Source organism: Mixophyes fleayi, chromosome 7, assembly GCF_038048845.1.
Source record: "Mixophyes fleayi isolate aMixFle1 chromosome 7, aMixFle1.hap1, whole genome shotgun sequence".
NCBI lineage: Eukaryota > Metazoa > Chordata > Amphibia > Anura > Limnodynastidae > Mixophyes > Mixophyes fleayi.
The window spans coordinates 88,561,377-88,586,965 of NC_134408.1; the positions used below are offsets into that span (position 1 = coordinate 88,561,377).

The 25,589-nt window shown below is 37.4% G+C and overlaps 1 protein-coding gene across 4 annotated transcripts in view; it reads left to right on the forward strand.

Moving 5' to 3' along the window:
- SATB2 (SATB homeobox 2) overlaps positions 1 to 23,915 on the forward strand; it is a 150,461-nt gene extending 126,546 nt beyond the window's left edge. For all 4 annotated transcript variants that reach the window (XM_075180075.1, XM_075180078.1, XM_075180074.1 and 1 more), the window contains one exon: positions 23,137 to 23,915. In XM_075180075.1, the coding sequence (XP_075036176.1) occupies positions 23,137 to 23,598 (462 nt within the window). In that variant the 3' untranslated portion in view covers positions 23,599 to 23,915. The remainder of the gene's footprint in view (positions 1 to 23,136) is intronic.
- The last annotated feature ends 1,674 nt before the right edge of the window (positions 23,916 to 25,589 follow it).

The window sequence follows — 25,589 nt, forward strand, 5'->3', positions numbered from 1 at the left end:
ACAGAGCATTTAATGACAGATAGCCTCACTTCATAAAACTGTTATCTTGTCCACAGTTGATCAGGTGAAGGTGCAAAGCCAAAGAGGTATTGTAAGGCTGTCCTGATAATAGTGTGATACCTTATCAGAGCGCCAGCACACCCTCTGCCATATTCTATGATATGCTGCCAATCAGGGCTCTAAAATAGGTTAATGACTGCGGAATCCATGGAATGTGACAGCACCTGCATGTTCTCTATTGTTTACTGTAACATCCAACACCCCTGCACAGCTGCTATCAGACATACAGCTATCAAACATACAGCTGTCCTGTAACTAGGAAGTCACTCAGCACATTGCAGAAGCATGTTATTGCAACAACATATAAGGAATGTCCTAAGGGTCAGGACTACCTTTAGCAATCTATAAGGTTTTGACCAACTCCTTTTAGACACAAACATTAAATGTATCATTTCCTTGAAATGAATGCAAATGATGAGTACTTATGGGTGTATAAAATGGACAACTTACGAAAGAGAATTTAAGAACGTATTTTCCAAAATAATTAACAAAATTTGCACTGAACCATAATTACCATCATTGATTTTTTACTAGTCCAATGCATATTAGAAAATGAAAGAAGTATCACATTGGTTGCTCTGGTTCAGTGGAGCCTTATATCCTAGGTTGTGATTGTAAAGTCCCATTACTTGTACAATGTAGTAGGCTTTGTAAAGAACATTGTACAGGCTGCGCCTCTTAAATTGTCAGCTTAATAGCAGGAATCAGAGCGCGTCCCTTCAAAGTAGAGATGGGCGGGTCCGGTTCCCCGAGAAACGAACCCACCCGAACTTTGTGTATCCGAGTACCGAGCCGAGTCCGAATGTCATTGTGACGTCGTCGGTTCTCGCGATACTTGAAGATTATAAATACACGCCTCCACAGCAATCCATCACCATTTGACAGAGGGAGAGAGCAGGGTGTAGTCACAGGCTGATTAGAGCAGGGACAGAGAATACAATATTCTGAATCCAATTGTGCTAACAAAAATCGCTATAGAAGAAAGGAGGATAGAGGATTTTTTTTTTTTCAATATTTGGCACTCCCCAGTGCTTTTGGGGTGTCCCCCATTATTGTGCATAAATATTTCTGACTGTCAAAATTACTATCTGTCAGCAGTATCTTACCAAATAATTTATAGCACTCCACAGTGCTTTGGGCTCAGAATGGATTCAAAGCAGTCCACATATGATCAGAATGAGCAACCAGGTTCTGTCACCAGTCCTGATGTTAGTGTTCCCAGTACGTCATCTGGGCAAGGCAATGTCAAACTACACAGTGTTTCGAAATCAGTCCAAAAAACCAAAACAATTTTTTTTACTGTGTTGAAGCGAAAAAGAAGTGTTACTGAGCAAAAGTTAAGTGCCGATAATTTTTTTTTTGCCAGCATGCCATTCTACACACACAGTGGCAAAGAGAGAATGAGGCCTTCACCTTTGGCTATTAGTGGCAGATCCCAAAAAGTTCCCGAGCCTACAATTGGTGCACAACTACTGTTACGTGTCAAAGCCGAGCTGCAAGATAACAGTAAGGCATTAGAGGATAATGTTTGCTCTGATTCACAAATGACACCAATCCCTGTGGAGAGTCCATCCAACAGTGGTATGTCTAATTGTGAGCATTCTGTTAGTGTACCCATAAAGAAGGGTCCTTTCAGAAGTTCTGCTGATATGTACCTGAACAGCCCGAGTGTAGCCGGTGATACACAAATTGAGGATGCCACTTTGGAAATAGAAGAGGATGAGGGGGAGATTTGTGGAGGCGACGAGGGCGCTAATGAGGATGTTGATGATTATGATGCAGACAGATACCAAATTGCCTTTCTCAATTTCTATTTATATTCTAGATTATATAACGGCTGAATAGTTTTCTATTTTACTCCTAGTGGAGAGGGGATCTGATGCAGACAGATACCAAACTGCCTTTGTCCATATCTTTGTATATTCGATTTTCTAGTCCTACAGTCTATGCAGGCTGCAATTTTTTCTATTTGACTACAAGTGGATGGGGGGGGGGGGGGTGGGAGGGTTCTGATGCAGACAGATACCAAACTGCCTTTGTCCATTTCTTTGTATATTCGAACTTCTAGTTCTACAGTCTATGCAGGCTGCTTTTTTTTTCTATTTTACTACAAGTGGATGGGGGGGTCTGATGCAGACAGATACCAAACTGCCTTTGTCCATTTCTTTGTATATTCGAATTTCTAGTTCCACAGTCTGTGCAGGCTGCTTTTTTTAATATTCAACTACAAGTGGAGGGTGTAATATACACCCAAAGACGATGGCTACATTGCCAATAATCAAAGATGGAGGAGGTAGACAACCAGGTTTGTCTGTATAATTTGCAGACAAGTGTTCGAATTAAGGACGGCCTACCAGTGATTAAACTGTTTTTTTAATAATTTATTAGCTTTAGAATTACCTCACTTATCTAAGAAACTGGTGGAACACTAAATTAGGTTATTTTAGACCAAAAAATTTGTATTTTTTTCAAAAATAGCAAAACAAAACCAAACAAAACCAAAACCAAAAACAGAACATGCAAGGACGGTTTTGCAAAACACGAAGGTAATCCAGATCCAAACCCGAATACAAAACTAAAACACGGGGGTCAGTGACCATCTCTACTTCAAAGTGACGTTATTCTAGGCCGCTGGGATCTTCATTCGTCAGAACAGTTTCTGTTCTTTAACCTGTCACTATTACCACTCTGTCTCATTATGTCGGCATATCCCATGCTGGCTTTTTCAGCATTGGTGTAATGACTACCACCGTTAGGCTACAGTTAGGGATTTGGGTTATATATTAATTAGAGTGATTACTAGAGGAACTAGAGTTTAAAAGAACTGGTGCCCAAATTAACTGGTTGTCAAATAAAATGTAGCTGAAAAGAAGGTCGACAAAAATGTTACATACCAATCTCTTACAGCTGCCAGATCTACCGGTTACATTAATGTGAACTCAGAAGAAGATCTGGTTGCAGGTACATATTTCCTTTTGAATCCTATAGATGTAAATAAATGATCAGCATAATATGCTTCAGTGTCTTCACTGACACAATTTGATCTCTGACAGATTTTGATTCAAGCCACAATATAATTGCCACGTACTGCTCCGTTAATAAATAATGCAACATAAACAAATGTGTTTTAAAGCAATGTGCCTTAATGTAATCTTATCATTACCAACTGACATTTTCTCGTGTAATAACTAACAATATTTAATGCTAGTCATTTGTTTATTTATTTTTACTTATTTGCCTTTATGTAACTCATCCCTTACATTTGCTGGCAGTCCCAGTGGTACTAGGATGGGACTATAAGTAAATAAGAGTTAGGGGACATAGTCGGAGAAATGAAAATGTGAATACAAAACCATTTTTACGAAATTTAAATATTAAATATGTTTTATTTCTTCATGCCTACGTCTCATCTGTTCTGTACACAGTGTATGCTATAGCATATAGTGTTCCTGTACACCTCCACTTTCTACATAGATAGAACACATTGCCCCTTAGGCATATTTTATTGAGTCATTGGCTATTTGCTAAGCCGATCCTCTGATGAGTGTTCCAACATACTACATGCTTATTAGTCAGGCTTACTCTTCGCTAACTACATTTTCCATGTACAGATTTACTTGCTATTCACCAGCCTACAGCAGTTTAGGAGTTATATTGCTCAAACTCCCCATCCAATTGCATCTCTGTTCACAGTGACATGTTAAATTGTAACGCAAGGCTGCGTTTGAGGCTGTCAGCAAGTTTTTAAAGTGTGGATTAAATATTTATTGTGGCCGTGGAGCGCAGAGAGGGTGGTTGGAGCTAAAGCCAGCTGGTAAGAGATGCCAGCTTACTCTAGAGAACCTCAGTGTGTTGCAGGCAGGAGGCACATGCTAACAAAATGTGGCAACTTAGCCATCCGGTAGCCAGGAGACCAGGAATAGCTTTGCATGCTTTCAAAAAATGAAAATCCATTTATGTGGAACAAAGCAAATCATTTCGCTGTGCAAGCACTGTGCTAATACTATGGATAACTATGACTGAATCAAAATAGACTCTCCACATACTTGTTACGAGGTGTATTTTTAAAATGTTTGAGTCATTTCATAAAAAAAACTCATAATATTTTATGAATGGAAGTTTGTGATCTCCGATAACAGTTTCTGAAGCTGCAGCCAGTGCTGAATAGTTTAATATACAGAATAAAGTAACCCTTGATCCAAGGCTGCTGTGGCTTGTCCATTTGGCTCCACTGACAACTTGCCTGCTGTTTACTTTCAAATGGATCTAAGCTGTCAGTTTAGGTGAAGAGACCATTATAGACATTAGTAGGAGTGGGTACCTCCTTAACCATGTGGGTCCTGAGTATGGAACACAATACATTAAAAGGGGGTGTCCTTTTGTACTAAATGCTGTTTAATATTTCTAATATTTGTAATCCTTTTTGAAAGAAATAATATTGTATTTTCAAAGTGCAAATAGTATTTTCAAAGGTAATCCAATAGGTAAATTGTAGCATTAATATTGCACCACTATTAAATTGTTATTTTATTACTGTTTTTATTTTATAGTGAGAGCAGCACTTAGGAAGAATAATATTATTATTATTATTATTATTATTATTATTATTATTATTATAATTATTATTATTATTATTATTATTATTATTATTATTATTATTATTATATTTAGTAATTTTTTATAAACCACCAAACATATTGGGCAGTGTATGTCCTGAAAATGAGGAAATGGTATCCTATAAAATGAAGAAAGAGTTTAAAAATGATTGGGTGTTTAAAGAAGGTTGGTATTCCCTTATTCCCTTTAAATGCGAAAAACAGCAATAATAATTGCTGTACACTATGTGATGAACATATTAACAAAACATTTATAACGCTGCCACAGACAAAATATGTTGCATTAACTTTTTTCCTGTTCATGTAGAAACATAGACAGGAACAGAGCAGAGAAGCCATACTTGGTTTTAGCCAAATATTTTAGGGCCTGATCTTTAAGGAGAACAAAGCATAAAAAAATAAGTAACTTTGCACCTGGGCAAAACCATGTTGCATTGGAGGGGAAGATAAATTTAAAATGTGATGGCAGATTTTTAGTTGTGGTAGGGCATGTCCTAGATCAACTTTAAATTTCAGTGTAAAAATAAAGCTATCAAATATTTGTGTACTACAAGATAAAACAGCCAATATTTAACTCATGTGCAAAATAATAAACTAATTGTCACCCCTTGCATTGTAACATGGTTTTGTCCAGTAGCAGACTTGCTCCTTTTTTTTTTTTTGCTTTGCTCTCCTTAATAACTCAGGCCCTTAGTGTGTATTTTTCCAATGCGTTGAAGAACTTAAAATATACTAACATATATATTTTTAAACATGTAAGATAATTGTTATTTTATTTACTAATAATATTTATTGACTTGTGGTACAGAGGATTCTTTTCCCTGCCAACTCTAATAACTGATTCACAAACATAGAACATTCCCATTTTTTTATGGTATCGTGACCAAAAGAAATACAAAAATAGAAACCTACAGCATTTAATGAATCGTAGAAAGCCCAGGCAATGGACCAAAGCCACAAAGAGGCAGGATTCTGCTAGTCATGGAATCTGCTGCTAGAAAATAGCTGCTCTGGAAGACTTGGAACTTAAATGGCTGTCATCACTAAGATACAGTCATGCAGTACTTTAAAGGATGCAAAAGCCTAAAATGCAAGTAGTTTTTTTATTAGAGCTGTCCAGCTGGCAGCCTGCAGGCTGTATGCGCTCCTCCAAGGGATCTTTGCGACCCCTAACATCCCTGACGACAAGCAGAGAGTGCATAGATGCCAACTCGTCTTAATTTTCAGAGACAGTATGTTTTTTTAAAGATTTGTCCATAGAAATGTTCCTGTTTTTCAATAATGTATAACTGCACAGATTAACGTATTATATATTTTGGATATTGAATGCAATTCTTACTACCTAGTATTATTATTATTTTTTTTAATTTTTTTTCTAAGTTAATAGTTACTGTAGAGGGGTACTTAGGCAGTACTGCTTATAATGTACTCAAACGGATGTAGCAAAGAGTGCTTGGAAATTATTGAAAAATGTTGGCAAGTGCTGTAGTGTAGTATTTGTTCCAAGAGCACATAAGACACAAATGCAGCCTTATTTATGTAACATTGCTTTATATATAACTAAAATAAATAAATTAAATTCACTAGATAACATATATATGACTAGATTTGTATGCTGGAACAAACTATTTAATGTAATTATCTAATGTGATCAATTGTAAATGGACTTGTGTGTTTTCTGGGGTTGTGAGACCCTATAAAGCAAAGCAAACAAGAGAATGAAATCGATGTGACAGCACTGGGACTAATCAAGAACCAAACACGATGCTAGAAGAGTAGATATAATAATGAAAACTTTAATGTACAACAATATCAACAGATATAAGAATGTAAAACACATAAAAATCAAATAAGCAAATGATACATAAAAATAACATATAGTTTGTATAGAGAAAAATATATACGTGGGATGTACCGCCTTAGTGGATGAAACCACTAGGGCGGTCTTCAGTTCTGCGGATATTGCCCACACCATTTCCGGACGAGCTTGTATTTGACTGTTTCATCTCCGCTATCAATACAGGTGAAGAGGATATGATCCAATTATCATACAGAACTGTGAGTCCATTGTTACATCCATGTACTGCTTTTTCAGTTGAGCGCTATCATCAGTTGACTTTTACCATTGGGCTGTGTGTCCTTTCCTTTCTTAATATATTTTGATACATTGTGTGCAGTGATTCATGTTTGCCCTACAGCTAGTTCCATGAGTTCATTTACAATAAGTGGACAAAGTGAAGGAGAACTTTAAATTAAATTTTTCATTGTTATATCTAATCTTTTAACATTGTGTTTGGTTCTTGATTAGCGTCATATCGATTTCATTCTGTTGTGATACCATTTTCCTACTCCTGAGCAGCTGTACTGTCTCATCTGGCAGATTGGTATGGTTCATTTAGGAGACAGATATAGCCTACTTGTGTCCACTGTAAGATTGCCCAAACCACAGATTAAGTTAAATACAGTACACCAGCTGTAGCTGGGGTGCTAATACTAATTACATTTTAGTAGGCCAAATTCGCCTGCTACATTAGTATAAGCGCTCCAGTTGCTTAACGATCTTTGTGCACTTAATGTAGCTCCTGACTTGGGCATACCAAATTAGCTGCAACACCCCAGCTACAACGGTTGTTATAAATTCTGATGTAGTAGGCAGATTCAAACTATTCACATTGGGTAGGCCAAAGTCGCAGACTAAATGAAATACTGCACCCTGCTAATGATAATATAATTTACAGCTTGGGCCTACCCATCATGCATAGGCCACATTCACAGGCTAAGATGAGATGTTTTCCAATGGACTCTGGACTCTGCTCTTCAATGTGCAGAAAGGAGCTGGTTTCCATAACACAAAGCTTCACCATTTAAACCAGTAATACTTAGACCAGCTGGGTGCTGTTAGGTACATGTGTTACACCATAGCCACCACATTTATTATAATACCCAATTCAATATTTGGGCCATGATAAAAATACCTAATGAGTTACTTTATAGCCCAGCTAATCATTTGCCACATATTGTTTAAACATGAAACACACTTTACAATTCGTTTATCACTGATAAGGTTTTGGTCAAATAACCCAAATTTGTTAAGAATTCTCAATTCTCCCTATACATATATTTCAATGAAATAAATAATCCCATAACCCATTTTTCTGATGATCCCAGTTAATTCATAAACTCCCCATCATCATCAATCATTTCCAAGTAGTTACTAGTCATCTGACTTAAGTGATTATCAGTGATGCATTATGACTGTAGGGAAGTGGCGCATCTCTGTCTCTAAAATAACTTTTGTACATGCTGTGAGATATGTATTTCATAGTAGGTCAAAATGTCAGCCATTTGCCTGGAGAAACCACCCAAAGGCAATGCCTCCTATTAAGATCAGACAATGTTTTTCTAGGATTTTATAGTTGGCATTTAACAGCAAATGGGATCACCTATCCCTCTTGAGTATTTTCTTGTTACTGTTCGTGGTATTTAAAGCTAAAGTGTGCAATCTGTGAAATACATACATGTAGTTAGGTTTATTTCACAACAGTCTTGCCAATGCTACATACACGAATATCAATTAATGAGTTATCCCCAGTCTAAATTGAAAAAAATCTCACAATATGTTACTGCAAAACAATCCCTGGGTGTATAGCCCTTTCAAGGGTCAGTAATATACCACAAATATCTCATCTAGACAGAATGAAGTTTAACTGTTATCATACACTGTTTAATTCTTCCTCTAGTCAAATAAAACAATCCAAAACCTGTGTTGGCAAAGTCATACAGTACTGTGGAGACCCCAATAAAATATGTATATATATATATATATATATATATAAATACAACAGCTACATTCAGAGTATGAATCGGACACATGATTTCAATATACACACCAGCGCTTTAAAAGTTAGATAATATATTAGGAGTTTAAGAGCCCTTCTTGATGACTATTTAAATCCAAGCATAAGGTTAAAGTTTGGCTTATGCAAAGCATTTTATTTTACGCTTGCAAATAGTCCCTTTATTCGTGTTTATAAATGTGTTAAACACAGGAAATATTATTTGGAAGTACGAAACCAAAGTCTTAAGCATTCTAGGATATAGATCCCATACTTTTAGATGTAAGAGGGTTCCATTTATTATTTCATAATCACACTTACTTGAACTTACGTTTGCCGTGAGGCGCTGGGGTCCATGCGGTGTTAACCTTACATTGGATGTATTGTGTCTTTTTTCTGAGGCTGGAGACACAAGTAAAGTTTCACAGCTATGGTTATCACAACGTGATCCCACTGCCACTGTACATAGTGCTCAACAGCAATCACAGTCACCATTCATTATTCTCACTAGATAGATTACCACCATTTTTGGTAGCACTACACTTCACATTAGCGAGGTGCATAGATAGACCCTGGTACCGAATTACTTGAACTTGTGTTAGGAGCCGGATATTTCTAGATTCATCCAGCCTGTGTTTTCAAGAATATTTCTTATCAGATTTTGATTGTATTTGAATAAGTGAATTAGAGCAGTTGAACTTATCTTCTGAATTGTAACAAGCTAATGTAACAAGCTAATGAGTGCATGATGTCCTACACAACTACAGTACTTTACACAACTACAGTACTTTACACAATGTCAGTAGGAATACATAATCCCTCTAACACTACTGCCTTACACAGGCCAACTTTTGTATTGCAGCCTATTGTGCAGTGTGGGACAGTGTCATTCCACTTCAGCAACTAGTGCCTTGAAGGGACACACCTGGTTTAATGTGTACCATCAATCGCCCCCACCCCAAACCATGCAGATGCAGAATCCTTTACAATCCTGAGCGATTCTACATAAAAGTTTTACTGCAGACAGGTCATGAAAAGCCAACAAAATGTGAAACCTAATACATGGTGTCTTTATATGTTAAGGCTTTTCTGCAGGTGTGACTTGCTGTAATACGTATTCTGGTTTATGACAGATAAAAGTGCTAACACGCACCCAGCTCAATGCTGCTTTGTATATGGCCTTCCCAGCTTCTGTCCACAATGTATTTTCCATATGTCCCAGTCTATTTTTCATATTGGCTCAATATTTATGTTGATATGAAGTAAGGTAGGCAGGAAGCCTAACAACAAAACCCTGCATAGCAACTAAAAGAGTTGTGTTCTCGGGATTAACAATCTGATATCCCCATCTAACCATAGCTGTAGTGCAGTGTTTCTTATACCTATTCTAGTGTGCCAAATTATATTTCCATGGACCTAAAGAAAGTGTTTTATGTCAGACATAAGGCATATTTGAAGAGAAAATGAAGGTCAATAAGGAGCATTTAAAATGGGAAAATGTGAAGGTGTGTAATCATCATCATTTATTTATATAGCGCCACTAATCCACAGCACTACAGAGAACTCACTCACATCAGTCCCTGCCCCAATAGAGTTTACAGTCTAAATTCTAGTAGCCAATTAACTGGCTTGTATGTTTTTGGATTGTGGGAGGAAACCGGAGCGCCCGGAGAGAACCCATGCAAACACGGGGAGAACATACAAATTCCACACTTAGTGCTAACCACTAAGCTATCATACTGCCATATATTTATATTTGCACAAATGTTCCTTATTGTCTGTTTTGTGCATGGCAGAACCCAATGCCACAACAGAACCTTGATTCTGGATTTAGGAACTGTCACTGTAAAATGCTCCTGATGACCTTTTGCGAGTCCAACTAAAACTGCGCATGGCAGTATCAATGAAAACATCACTTCAAGGTTCTGTTTACTATTACTTTAGAACCATCTCTTCATTTACATCCATGCTCCGAGCCCGCACTGAGTAACAAATTCCCAGATAGGCACACCTCCAGCCAACAGAAGATGTAAGTTGTGCACCTTCGCAGATACCCCCATATTGCCCTGGAAAGTAATCTGCTTCTTTCGCATGCGATATCTCAAACCAGTATTTGCTCTGGTGGCCCACAGTTTGCAATAGTAACTGACCCATGGTGTCTACCTCCTTGGTTCTATAGAGGTTAAATTAAGCTTTCTGTGTGCCAGTAGACATATTGCTAGTGCCAGCATAATATGCCTTTGATTCGATGACCAAAAAAAGCTTGCATACATGTCATCCTAAAAGAAATCCCTTAAAGCAGTTTGTAAAATTAACAAATTGATATGTAAAATTTGTCTCCTTGAAGTGTCCTTCAATGTGCTTGGAAAGGAAGTCTGTAGTATATAAAATATTTTCAGTGTTCTGATAGGTTTCTGAAACCTTTGCATATTCTCTTTATATTTTGTATGTTGGTGACAGCTGCTTCAAATAAGGCAGTTTGTGTTGATATAATTGAGCTCCTCAGGATTGCAGCAGTACTGAGCTGCTCTCAGTGGTTGCATAGCTATGTATTTTGCTCCAGTGCATAGGTTTTTAGGTGCATTTGATGAGGTTCAGAGCACATTTTTATGTTATCAATTTTCACCTCCTTCTCATTTGTGTGTCTGTGGGGGATCATTAGAATACTCGCAGCAGCATAGAGCTTTTCAGGAGACACGTTACTAAAAGTTATAACTTTTTGTGATGTAAGACTTCAAGGGGGGAAATCAATCCCCCCGAAACAACGCTACGCTAAGTCTATTACCATTAATACGGTAATTTTAGCACAGATTTCTACTAGCGGCTCAGGCAGCCGCGAGCAAAAAGTAGGTGTTGACATTACCGTATTAACGGTAATTGCGTGCACTATTCCCAGTATTATTTTTTGCAGTAACGCAGCCAATTGAATTTCCCCTCAAGACTAGTTGAAAATATAAATTGCAGTATCATTCGTTGCTCGATTTGATTGCAAATTTGCAGAACTAACATTACATCAGTATAGGTTTTTAAACTCAATAAATGTAAGTAAAGTTATTTGTCCACAGAACCCATCATATATCTATAATAACTGCACCTAAACAACAGGTAAAAGAAATAATGGAAACTATAATATAAACATTTGAAGATGTAAACTGTGATTCTTTCTTTATATAGCAGCAACATATTATCCTATTATTTACAACAATGGAGACAAATTGATAACATTATAACAGGTATGAGGCCTCTGTTCACGAGAGCTTATCAATCAATCAACAATCAATCAACATTTATTTATATAGAGCCAGTATATTCTGTAGCGCTGTGCAACTGGGAATAAACACAGTAATTAGGCAAGACTGGGTACTACTGCCAGACAGACAGACAGACTGACAGAGAGGTCACAGGGCTCTCCTCGCAAGCTTACAATCTATAGCTTACAGTGGAAAGGAGATATTTGGAATTAAACACTATGCACATATATATATATATATATATATATATATATATATATATATATATATGTTAACATTACATAAAGGCCCACTTATTTAGCCACAAGAATGCATGCTGCCCTATCTTCACTACCATGTCCAATCCTCTAGAGTGCATGCATACAGGATATACCACTATGTTTCTCAGCTATATCTATCACTCGTCATTAAAATGGACTGTAAGTCATATGGAACTTGTAATATCTCTGTAAGAAACATAAGAGGACAATGACATTCAAGGCATTGAAAGGAGGATATAGAACAGGAATATACAATTGATGGATAAAGATAGTAAAATATGCATCTATATTAGGTTATCCATTCTCCCTGCAGTGCTCTGAACATCCTTATGTCTGGCCCTTGTGCTCCTCGTAGAGAATATAATGAAGCACATATGGAGGGATTGTCTGTATGCATAACATCTTATAATACTGTATAAACTGGCTATATAGCTAGATATTTGTGTGGAGCAAGTCATTTATGTCTCACAATTTGTTAGGGTACACTTATCAGGGCAATGTGTAAAGAAAACTTGTAGCTGTAGGAATGCAGAACACTCCAGCGTAACAAGCAGCAGCTACATAAAATTCAGTTTGCATCACTACTTGATTGCTTACAGAAAAAATTAATAGTTTCACGTTATATTCCCATTTATGTGACAATACAGTACTCAATTCAACAAGTTTGGTTTTGGTTATGAAACTGTTTATTTAGTTTAAATTGGTTTACTTGGTAAGTATTCCCTTCTCTGTAGAACTGATTAATTAACTTTGTTAATTGAAACAATATTTTTTATTATGAACCACGTCTTTGGAATCAAAAGAACTTCATATTTGTATTGTTCCCTGGAGACAAAGGTTAACCAAGTTAATTCACCCCCCCTCCTCACTGAGATATTGAACAAACTGAATGCGCCTTGTGAGTCTCATTTTGGAAGTAGAAGAAAAGCTTTTCCTCCGGCGGCTTTGGAAATGTTAATAAATCCACAATAAATAAAATCACGTCTAATACCATAACTGGTTTTCCTTGGCATAGGAAAGCTATGGGCCACATCATGATACGAAATAGCTTCAGTCTGCAAAAGCCTAGCTCTTATTTGCTAGATCAACTTGGCTTGCTAAAATTCCTATGTGTGCAGCCATTAATACAATCTTTGACAGCATTTAATGAAATTGCTCTAGCCCTGTACTAAATTCATTAAAACTAGTTTGGTACAAGTGTCCTAGCAATGATTGGGATATATTTTATTTACTCCCTGCTATATCTTACAGAAAACAAAGATGTGTACTACAAAATGCAATATCAATGTTATTGCACCAGGGAGCCCTACATGGGTGCAGCTTGTTTTATATAAATAACTATAAATAGAAAATGCTTTTTTTATTAGTTTATTTATTTTTCGCTTTTCCACTACAATTTTTAAGCCTAAACACAAGATTCTGGTGGCAAGCTAGCGATCAGAAGAATTTCATTAATTTCTTAATTGTTTTTCTTTCTTTCTGGTATAAATTCCCCTTAGTTTCTTCACCAAAGAAAAAATAAGCTTACTCTTCCCAAAGCAACCAGGGCTTTTGTAGAGAACACGTGCTTAAGTAAAAAAGAAAATTGAACTGTAGAAAAACAATCCAGTGGAAAGAGCATAGTGGTAAGCGTTACTTCCAGGATCTTATCTATGTGAAGTTTGTATGAACGCTCCGTAGTCGCTCCCACTGCTCTGCTAGGTCTGAGCAGCTACACCCATCTGATTGTATAACATAGCATACATGCAAATTACAAACACACTACCTCACCTGCTATTATCATCACCATTTATTTATACAGTGCCACCAATTCCGCAGAACTGTACAGAGAGTATTTGTCACTCACATCAGTCCCTGCCCCATTGGAGCTTACTGTCTAAATTCCCTAACAGACATTGTAAGGATAATTTTGTCAGCAGCCATTAACTTACTAGTATGTTTTTTGAGTGTGTGAGGAAACCCAAAATAAAAACATGGGGAGAACATACAAACTCCACATAGATAAGATCCTCTATAAGAATTGAACTCATGACCCCAGTGCTGTGAGGCAGAAGTGCTAAACACTGAGCCACCATACTGCCCATAACAAATGTGATATATACTAAAAACCAAAGCCACATAACTATTTTATGTGGCGTGGCAACAGAAACAAAGTAAGTACAGACAAGTTTTGCCACTGTGTTTTAAGCCTATGCTAAGTCACAAATATTAGCTGTATATTCAATATTAGACTTATATACCACAAGACATATTATTATTCAGACAATGGCAGAAATTACATTTGGGGGTATATTTACTAAACAGTGGGTTTGAAAATCAGATTCTATTTATCATTTATTTAGTACATTCTACAAAATGACAGCTAGAATCTGATTGGTTTCTATAGGCAACATCTCCACTTCTTCAAACCTGCAGTTTAGTAAATATACCTCTTAGACTTTTAAAATTAATTCTCTACTATTTGCTCCCCAGCACAGCCGCCTAAAGTTGCCTGTTTGTTAAACTGCCTTTTAGTGTATGATGCTGTGACACAGATTACAGGATAAGGTACATCCAAATCAAAACTATTTTATTTTATTACTTTAATCATAAGGTTGGCTACAATAGATCACATAACATTTTTTTTTTTTTTTTTAGAATTGCTGAGTATTGTTATTACAGAACAATATGCCTCTTTATGACATTTTTAATATTCTGACTTTTAATTAGAGCAAAATCCAAACATTCTTTCCTATTATATATTATATTTTTGTTCATATGATAAATGTGGAGATACATGTGCAAAGTAATGTTTGCAAATTACATAATTCAGCTGAAATAAATATGGCTACATTTCGTTGCAGAAAATAAATATTAGTGTCCAGAAAATTAGTGTCTGTTGTCTATTTATCCCTTCCAGCTTATAAGAGAAAGTCAGAGAGATCAAACCATGCAAATTTCCATGTCAGCATTAAGATTTGCATCCCCATTGTGCTGTTCTTAGCCGGACTATATTTGCATTGGTGATGAAGAGTGGAGCAGAAGGAAATCGGTATTAATAGTTTATTGGCAGTTTAATGTCTTGGCACCTACCCTACCTATGAAATATAATAAACAGGAAGCTGAGTGATGCAGAGTCGCTCAATAACATTTTCAATCAAAACCTTTCAGCAGATTGCAGGGCGACCTTCCTGTAGGAGCATTAGCGCTCCCCGCTAAAAGGATGACAGCACTTTAACCCACTAGGTGCCAGTGTGTAATGCAGGGCAACCTCTGGCAGATCAGTGGAGGTTCAAAAGAGCTGTCCAAACAACTTTGTAAATTAAAGCAAATTGTCCATATGGTTTATATATTTTGGAGTATAAATCTGTATTTCAGAAAATGAAAAGCAATGTATTTTATATATAGAGTTTTATTAAGGTGTGGAAAGCCACTTGCAAGCAGGGCCTTCTTTACCATTTGTATTAGTAATCATGTTTCTTTATGACATACTAAATACCTACCTAAATGTAGCATACCCAAGAGCAGAGCTTGCTTACCTCTCTGTCTGTCTGTAATTCCCAGTCTTGCTGGCACTATATAAATTCATGTTAATAATTATGATAATTATAGACCATAAATAACACGTAAACTATGATGTAGGAGTTGGTAGTAAATAGATGCATACCAGTTTCCAAATTATTTTACACCTCCAGCATAGAAGTGGCCAATGCACCCTCTTGCCTAGAAAGGGTTAATGCACACCAAGCGCCAAGAGTGTGGTTTGTGTTTAGCCTCCGTAATTTCTGCATTTAGTTTCTCTAATTTCTGCACTGTGTACCTAGATCACATCTAGATAAGCTACAAAGGCATTCAGGAAGCGATGGGGGCAGGTTGTGGTACTGTCTTAAGTGAGAAACAGCTGCTTACAGGGTGAAGGCAAAATCAAGGGGGAAGAAAGGGGTAGTGAGATATTCAACTAATTTTAGCTTAAGACAAACTTTTTTTTCATTTGTTGGTGGAATATCTTTGAATACCAAGCGTAAGATGTTTTACAAAAGACTTCTATTGGCTGCTTTACCCCCAAACTGTCAGAAACCAGTTTGTAAGCTCCTTAGAAGACTAAGGGGTATATTTACTAAAGTGCGGCAACATCTCCACTTTTTCAAACCCGCAGTTTAGTAAATCTAGCCCTAGGTCCTGCAATGATTCAATAGCTATTATGAATGCAAACCTTTTGTAATAAATGAAATGAAATGATAATGTACAGTATGCCTATACTCTTTCTTTCCTTTTTGAGTCTTGCATAAAAAGATTTAATATGCTTATACTATACTATTTTGATGACTTCTACAAACCAGTGGCCATTTAAAAACATATTTTAGTAAAAAAAAGGGCTTAATAGTGGATGGAGGCCCTCCACAGATTCCCTGTATCACAGTTTGTAAGAGTGTCTTTAATTATATGCAAGTAGTGGTTTCTGGGAAAAGGAGATCACCACCGGTCACTTGTGTGATTGCGGTCTGGTAAAACTACCAGCGTGGCAGTATAAACACCAGTCCAGCTTCTCGCATGCCCAAGCCACCAGCTCTCCTAATGACAGGACTGGGGCTGCCCCAGTGTACTAGCCAGACTAAATCTATATATGTGTTTCAGTGCGGGCACCATGAGCAAAGTATTATAATCAGAGGTTGCACTTATCTGGGAATGACTTCCACCACACAAATGACAGGGCTGTGATACTTGTGATGCTCCATTGTAATCTTTCTTCTTAAGTATGCTGTAGACAGCTGGAAGACAGCAAGCTGGCATCACATCAGATATATACTTTGTGTGCCCTTAATCTTCTAATGTCACCATAGCAAGTCAGACCGGTGACAGGGCTTCAGAACCCAGCAAAGTCAGTAAATGTTTTGATTTTGTATATTAAAATATATTTTTTACAACTAGTACACCGGAGTACATTGTATGTAATATACTAATTTACACTGACAATACCCTACAATAATGTAATAACAATGTTTAGAGAGGAAACTCTCTCAATGGGGGGTATTCAATTATTAGCGTTAACGGAAAAAAACGAGCGCTCAAAAAATATTACCGTTTATACGGTACTATTGCGCGAGAAAAGCGTTAATACGGTAGTTTAACTCGCGGAATTTCAGGCGAGCTAAAATTCCGCGAGTAATTACCGTATTAACGCTAAGATTTTTTGAGCGCTCGTTTTTTTCCGTTATACCCCCTAATGTGTCTTATATCTGTGTGTTTGTGAATTGTGTGTGTAATTGTGAATAGTGCTAAAATATCTTAAAGAGGTCCTGCTATCAGGTTGTCTGATGTTCTTTTATGGCTTTAGTTATACTTGGCAACTCTCCTGGAATTTCGGGAAGCCTCCTGAATTAGGGGGGGATGTCCCTGGCTCCCGAGAGGATCTGACAATCTCCCTGATGCCCAGCCACAATGAGATATGGTGGCAAAACACATGGTGATGAGATTCACGTAGTGACACTACAGCCACCATGGTGTGATGATGAATCAAATTGTGTTGCAGTGAGCGGAGCATGATGTCATGAATTGTTTTATTAAATCCCACCTGACCTGACCTTAGAGAGCTCACCTCCTCATCTCAGATATATAGGCAAGTATGGCTGTGGTACAAAGTGCTTTGTGACTATATTTAGTTAGGAAATAAATGAACATTCAAGGCATTCAAAGAAGAATGTAAAACAGGAACTGAATTGTTAGATAAAGATAATACAAGATGCCAGGGGCAGGCTGGGCCGGTCACATAGTGGGCTACATTGGGCAGGGTCACTGAGCCACCTGCATTTTTTTCCCTTTAAAATGTTCCTAATAGGCAGCTAAATTGAGTCTTGTCCCCAGGCTAAAAATTTGCCAGTCCTCCTCTGGAAGATGCATCTATATTGTGTTATTGTCTCTGCATTACACTACGTAATAAGCAAACAAGTTTCCCAGTGATTCTGTTTGCCTGGGAGAGAGCATTTAAGTCAGTGTGCTCTTTATTTGTTATACTCTCTCTTGGGGCAGCTTCTTGAAAGTCAACTTTTCAGATTTTTACACTACTAAATATTGTCACTCTGGTTCCTAGTGAATTATTAGACTAAATTATCATGGCTATTGGTTCAGCCCACAAGATGGCTGCCTACACTGTGTTCTTTATTTGCTACAGCATAAAAGGCTTATCATGTTTGTAAACATCAATACACAGTAAACAATCATAGCAATCTATTCCAACACCATCCCCATTTCATAAAACCTTGTAGAAAGGCAATTATTAACATGTGTTGTGTTATAACAATATACCAGATCTGCCATGAGCAACATATACAATATTAAAGGAAAAGTGGACCTAGGGCAGGCTGAAATTGAACACATATTTCCATGTCTGACTTCCTACCATTTTGCACGCTGCTATTGATTTTCTCTGACACGCTTTTCTTTTCTTTTTTTCCTTTTTATATTGAAGTACATGCTTTTATTTTCTTCCGTCTGATAGAACCCGCAAGGAGAAATAGTAACAAAAAGAGAAAAGCAAAGTAATATTAAACCTGCCTGAAGTAAAAATGTAATGTAACACCTGTACCCAACAATTTCTTGTTGTAAATATATTTATATATATATATATGCTTCTATTATATGTACTTTTATTTAATAATACACTGGCTCTCTTGGGTATTTGACCACCGCAGTTTGAGAATAGTAAAGATTAACCAATCTCTTACATGGATTGTTCTACTTTTCTACTAAAAAGCCATTGAAACAAAGTTCGCTATGATTTAGCACGCTATATATCTAATGTTCTAATTAAAATAAAATTAACTAAGCCCATATGATGGATAATTTCATAAGTATATGTAGTACTTGTGGGACTGATACTATTGTAACAAAAGAAAGTAAAGTGTAGCTCTGGTGCCTCTTGGGTCAAGGGCTTTACACCACCATGCCGTATTTGGGAGCTGAATAGGGCCATGAGCCCTGTCATCATAAGGACACATGCAGAACATTTGCCAGCAGGGTAGGCCTTTTTCTTTTGTTGCTGAATTACTTTGCTTTTTATGTGTCCCAGGCACCAAAAATAGATTTTTATTATAAATAGATTCCATGGACGTGAGTAATTGTTCACACTATATAAAAATAAACAATAAATCTATACAGTGGAGGAACTACCATTGGTGTGGCAGGTGCCGTGCACCGGGGCCCATGGATATAATGGGGCCCACTGCATGGCAGATGCAGAGAGTTGGGGGGGGGGGGTTCCCTCCTCCCTGCCCCGGGGCCCATAGCTCGATAGTTCCGCTTCTGAGTCAACATTTAATATAATGCCCATTGTTTTATATCTCAGCCCAGATCAATATTCCTATCCTTCTGCCGGACACAGGAGGGATTACCTGGCCTTCATTAGCAATGGAGTAACTCTCATTAATACCCTTAAAGGACAAATTGTTGGGCAAAATGTATCCAATATCTGACAGCAAGATGTGGAAATGCTGTTCTGAAGCCCAGGCAACACTCTCCACCCAGTTCAGATTAGGGACATCCCTGTTGAATAATGCTCTCCCCATGCCAAACAAGTTATCAATATCATTGATGTTGACAGGGGTCCCAGAAAGCCAAACACCTCCTCACAGCATTTGCAAGATAGTGATAGTTCTCTTAACAGGAACAGGCTAGACAACAGCTACCTCTCACTCTCTGTGTGGGCCCTTCTTGAACTGAACATAGACAATTCTGTGGCAGTTATTTTATTAAGGGACACACACTCCACTGCTGCTTAATTCTGTATAGTAAATAGTCCGCTGTTCTATATGTTGGCACAATTCTCAGGTACAATTCTTAGTTTCTGATAATATACTATGTCCTTCAAACAGGGCCGCCATCAGGGGGTACAGGAGTACAGCAGTATGGGGCCCAACAGCAGAGTGGGACCCCACCAGCCTTGGGCCCAAACAATTTATTAGAGGAGAGGGCCTCTACCGTGAACTAAGGGAGGTAGCAGGCGCAATTTCTAGGCAGCAGCTGCTCCTGAGATGTGAGAGTTGGTGTGGGGAGAGACCTTTGTGTGTAATTAAGGATGCAGCAGCGGGCCTCCTTGTATGCAGCAGGTCTGCCTCCACTCCCAAGATGTCAGGGCCCCACAGCTGCCGCTATTTGCTCCAGTCCCAGCCACTCAGGTGCCTGTCCAGGGACAGAGAGCCACAACAAGACAGAGAGGCTCCTGCAGCATCGCTGATGTCATGTTATTAATAACGTCACAGTGCTGTCAATAGAGAGGAACCGAAAGGAGACAGCAAGAAGATGCAGAGAGGTAAGTAAAACACTGCACGGATTAGATGGAAACGGGGATGGGGGGTGACTGTAGAGAATGGGGCGGGGGGGGGGGCAAATGTAGGAGGGGGTCACTACCTGTTACATTTGTACTTGGCCCCGCAAATTCTGGTGGCAGCCCTGTCTTCAATAATTGCACAGTACTACTTCCCTTGTTTAGTATTGTAAATGTAATTCTTTGTAACTGTTCACTCGCACAATTTTACTATATGACAAATTGCATTTTAAATATCTTGTTTTATTCTGATTGTGCAGAAAACTGCATTGTTCCACCTCCATCTTGTTTTATATTCTGGATGCAATATCATGCATTTCAGTGTTGCTTTTTGCTTAGTGTGAAATGCTCCACAATAAAACTTGTTGTATGGGGAATGCAATTCTCAGTAAGTGCCCATTCCCTTTGTATGTCCAATATGTACAATATGCCGAAAGTAATTCTCAGTATTGGTCCGTATTATTTATATAAAGACAACTTCATAGTATTATACAAAGTAGTTTCATGTTAACTTAAACTTTGCAATTTTTGGTTGATGGTACTAAAAATTATCGATGGTGGCAACAGGGGTTTTAGTATTTGCAACTGCCCATGGGCTCTGGGGCCCCACTCTGACCCCAATATAGTACGCAAGCTCAGTGCTACTTGGTTCTTTCCTAGTTGGTGCAAGCACAGAAATGTGTCCTGTTTAGCAGCTGTACAATACTTTTCATTCAGGAGCACTGTCTGATGATGTCACTGCACAGTACTAATCCAGTTAGACGCCTGAACTAGAAAGACTCCAATAGCAGCAGTGCTGGCGATTCCGCATGTCTGTAGGATCTTAGCTCAGATTTTGCTTCAAGGGCCCAGGGGCCATTAGCTACTCCACAGATGTAAATAAACTTTTTTTCTTTTTTTTTCCACACAAACTAAAAATGTATCCTTGGGCTAGGAATAGACCTACAACAAATAACTAATTCATTTTTGTAAATAATAAAGACAAACACATTAACTGTAGTAAATTATTAGCTTTAAATGTAAAGTAAAAAAAAATGGATGTATACGTCGTTGTGGTATATCTAATGTGTTCCTTTTAAAGCTCAAGTCCAACTACGGACTTTTATTTTGAAATAACTGGACATAATAAACCAAAGGCACAGTTTTGTAAATATGAGACTCTGTCTAACTCTTTTTTCATTGGTTAGATACACTATCTAGTAGAACATATCTAACTTTACTGGGATCTGGAATCTTCAGTGGAATGGGGTTATATGCAGTCTTCTGCATACACCCCGCCCCCACTGCTGCATGACATATGATGTGGCATTGAGGTCTGGACATGTGTAGAGAACCATATACTATCTCCATATACTATATAACCACCACCACTCTGCACTATGTATTTTTCAGAATCATTCTGCATGAAATGGTCAGTATTAATTTCAGCATAGCTACTCCAGAAGTGCACAAAAATAAATTTGAACCAAAACCACTACTATTTGATGACGACCTTTTACTAAGTAACTTATGTTCTCTATGCCCAGATACAATAGATTGGAGGCTTTGCATACATGAGATATGCATTGTACATGATGCTGGCTTGCTTCTGTTTATAAATAATTCAGACTAAAAGCAAAATGATTATGTGGCTTTAACCCCATTATAAAGTAAATGGCAGCATTTTTGGTTCCTATTTTATTGAGGGTGGCATGTTTTACCAGACGACCACCATGACGTGTGTCCTTGTAGACAAAATCTGTGAGGGAATAACCATAAATGATTGATGTCTAGCCAAAACCAAGTACAATTTATGTCTCACAAAACTAAAAGCTTTCCAGACATTGGTTTTGCTGGACACGCACATTCTTGGTCACCTGAACTCCACTCGTCGGCTCCCCTCTGAAACAATGAGAAATAATCTCAGAGGACTTGCTCACACAATGTGTCAGTAACCCCTTCAAGCCCCCTATTAATTCCTTGTCTGATAGAAAAATACCACTAAACTAGTGCTTATTACATGTAATCCAGATCACTGGCATAATGATACAGTACATTATATACTTTCCTAAATTCGTTCATTCAATATCTCACTTCCTTCCCTCCAGGCAGTGACCATTATATTTTACACATGGGTTCCAGCTGGTTTCCATTCTCCCCTTCAAAACATATTTGAGCACACAGAGATTGAAGGCGAGACGCTTTATCTAATGTAGTCAACTTCTAGCAAACAAGCCGATACTCTTTCCTACTCACATGTTTTATTAATAGTGGTTGATTATATCAGGGAATGAGTACAAGACTTTACTGGCAAGAAGGTTTTCATGCACTCTGCTCTCCTGGAATGCCTCAATTCTAAACTCCCAAGGAAACAGTAGTTCAGAAACAGAGCAATTAGATCGCACAAGGTGTTTGTCTGAAGGCCATTGTTGTGTAGAATGTTAGTAGAATACAATATAGAATCATTTAGGTGGGCAAACATTTCTATTGTAATTAAAAACAGAATAAGAAAAGCTATATTGAGGTATTTATATATACAGTACTGATATATATTTGTGTAACATTTTACATTATCCATTGATTCTGTACATTCTCCCTAAGGAAAAAGTACTTGCAACGTTAATGCACATGGCTTACAGAGTATCATGGACTATTTATGAGGTTTCATATTTCTACTAATATTTAATATTGGTTGTATAAGAAATTGATCATGACTTCTTTGCACTTGTTGTAATATGATCTAAATATATATATATATATTTTTTTAAACTTAATGCTTGTTTCACTATATCGAGTAGTCTTGTGTGTTAAAATTAAAATCATTTGTTTCAACAGGTACTTCTAGGGCAGCAAGCCCAGCCGGCCAAAGAGACCTCACCTCCAAAAGAAGAGGCCCCACCTGTCCCACCTCCGTCAGAAGACAGCTGCACCAAAAAGCCAAGGTCTCGTACCAAAATCTCACTAGAAGCACTAGGCATTCTACAAAGCTTTATCCATGATGTGGGTCTCTACCCAGACCAAGAAGCTATCCACACCTTGTCTGCTCAGTTGGATCTGCCCAAGCATACCATCATCAAGTTTTTTCAGAACCAACGTTACCACGTCAAACATCATGGCATACTGAAAGAACACCTGGGCATAGCAGTGGATGTGGCAGAATATAAAGACGAGGAGCTCTTGACGGAATCCGAGGAGAATGACAGCGAAGAAGGAATGGAGGAGATGTATACTGTAGAACAGAGCGAGGAAAACAGTGGGAATACCAAGGCTAATCTTTCTGAGGTGGACCAGAGATAATAAAACATACCACCTAACATAAAAACATAACAGCAATACATGTGCAAGAGAGAGTCACTTTTATTACTTGTATCGTTTTATCTCTGCAGTGTGTAGAGAGAGCGGAACAATGAGTTTTTAGTATTGCTATCTTGGAAAAATGCCTTGACACTTGAGTGTACAAATGACATCTGACTGGAAGAAAACTAGTATAAAACTTTATCTTCAATCATCTTGCACTTACAGTGATGATTTAAGCAAATTACAGGACCTCAAGATTGGTGAAATCAATGAAGGAAAAGTATTTATATATCTATATATACATATATACACACACACACACATATATATATATATATATATATATATATATATATATATATATATATATATACATATGTGCATATACATTGATATATGTGTATATATTTATATATATATATATACATACAGATAATGCATGGGAAGCAAACATTTCATTCTCAATGTATAGACTGTGAAATGAGTTCTTTACACAAAAGACTGGACTATGTATTAAAACCACTTTACAGTGAGAAGCTTTGGGTTTCCTTGTCCACAGACTGCCTGCTCTCATTGAGTGGTTTATTTTTTCATGTTTCTTTTATTTTTCTTGTGTTTATTCTTGATTTATGGTTTTTCTTAGTCTCTGCTTTCATTCTGGCCGCATGGTGGATAACTTTTATTTAAAGGTATGTGTTTGAAAGTAAAATTGAAAAAAATACAATAAAAATATATAATAGTACAAATGCCTCAAAAGATGATTAATGTTTCAATAGTACCATTGGTGTAAAACAAGTGTTTTAATTTGTAAGCAATAGTGGGGAAGTTTGTTGTTTTATATCCACAACATGGTGAAATGTTAGTAAAATGACGCTGTAAATCCTTTATCTTTGCTTAAAAATATTCATTCTGTATGTTATTACATTGAGGCTGTTGTACACACAATGTCGGGTCCCCTTCATCTTGCTGGCTACTGTTAAGCTGCAGTTCCCATGATCCTTTGCAGCCACAGTACACTTGCAAATAATACTGGTGATCATTTATAAGGCTGTCCATACCCCTCAAGATTTTAGTTGTAACCCTCAGTTTCCCTGACTAGATAAACAGTATGGTGCACTCACCTGCATCAATATCAGTATGTAGGCTTTCAAAATTTCTATCCTTTAAGCCTTTGGAATTTTCAAAGGGGCAGGATTGCTCCAACTGGTCGGATGGATTTTCCAAACATAAACCACAAGTATATAGCCATTCTGAGATGTCAGGAATCTGCATACTCATTATTAAATCCATACATACCACAATTAAATCTAGTCAGTTTAGATAACATATTCACTTAAGTTTTTTTATTTATATACTCCAATTGATAAGTTAATTTGCATACATTTTATTATTTTCTCTGTTCCATTATAGTAGAAACAAGATTTTAAATGACCGGTTTCTTTGCAGCATTAAATGTGTAATTGTTTTGCCAAATGCAGCAACTTTGTTGCAATAATCTAAAAAGCATTATGTTGCAGTGAAATGGGAAGAGAGGTGATATGAGAGCTTTGACTACAATTTTTGTCAAGCTGAAATGATACATGTCCTCTTAAATCTCCAGTCCACATTAGAAGGGCATTACCACTTTCAAAGAAGTGACTTCTATTAAATCTATTAAAAATACACATTCACCTCTGCGATTTAGTTTAGAAGATGCACCATAGCCTGGTAGACAGATTAACCAAGCTACAAACACACAGAGAGAGACAGATACTGTTTGGTACTACTTTTATGCATGCAATGCATGATGGCAGATGTAGTTTTCTGCCAATCATTGCACACTGTTATGATACCATGATTTATACTAAGTCGGATCCCCATTGGAGATCACTGGAGCATGCAGCTGTTGTAAATTTATGTTGGTAGGCTATTTTGTAATTACTGCATTGCTTTATGACATCACTCCTCAAACTGAAAAGCAAAATGACTACAGTCAACTTTTCGGATGGTCA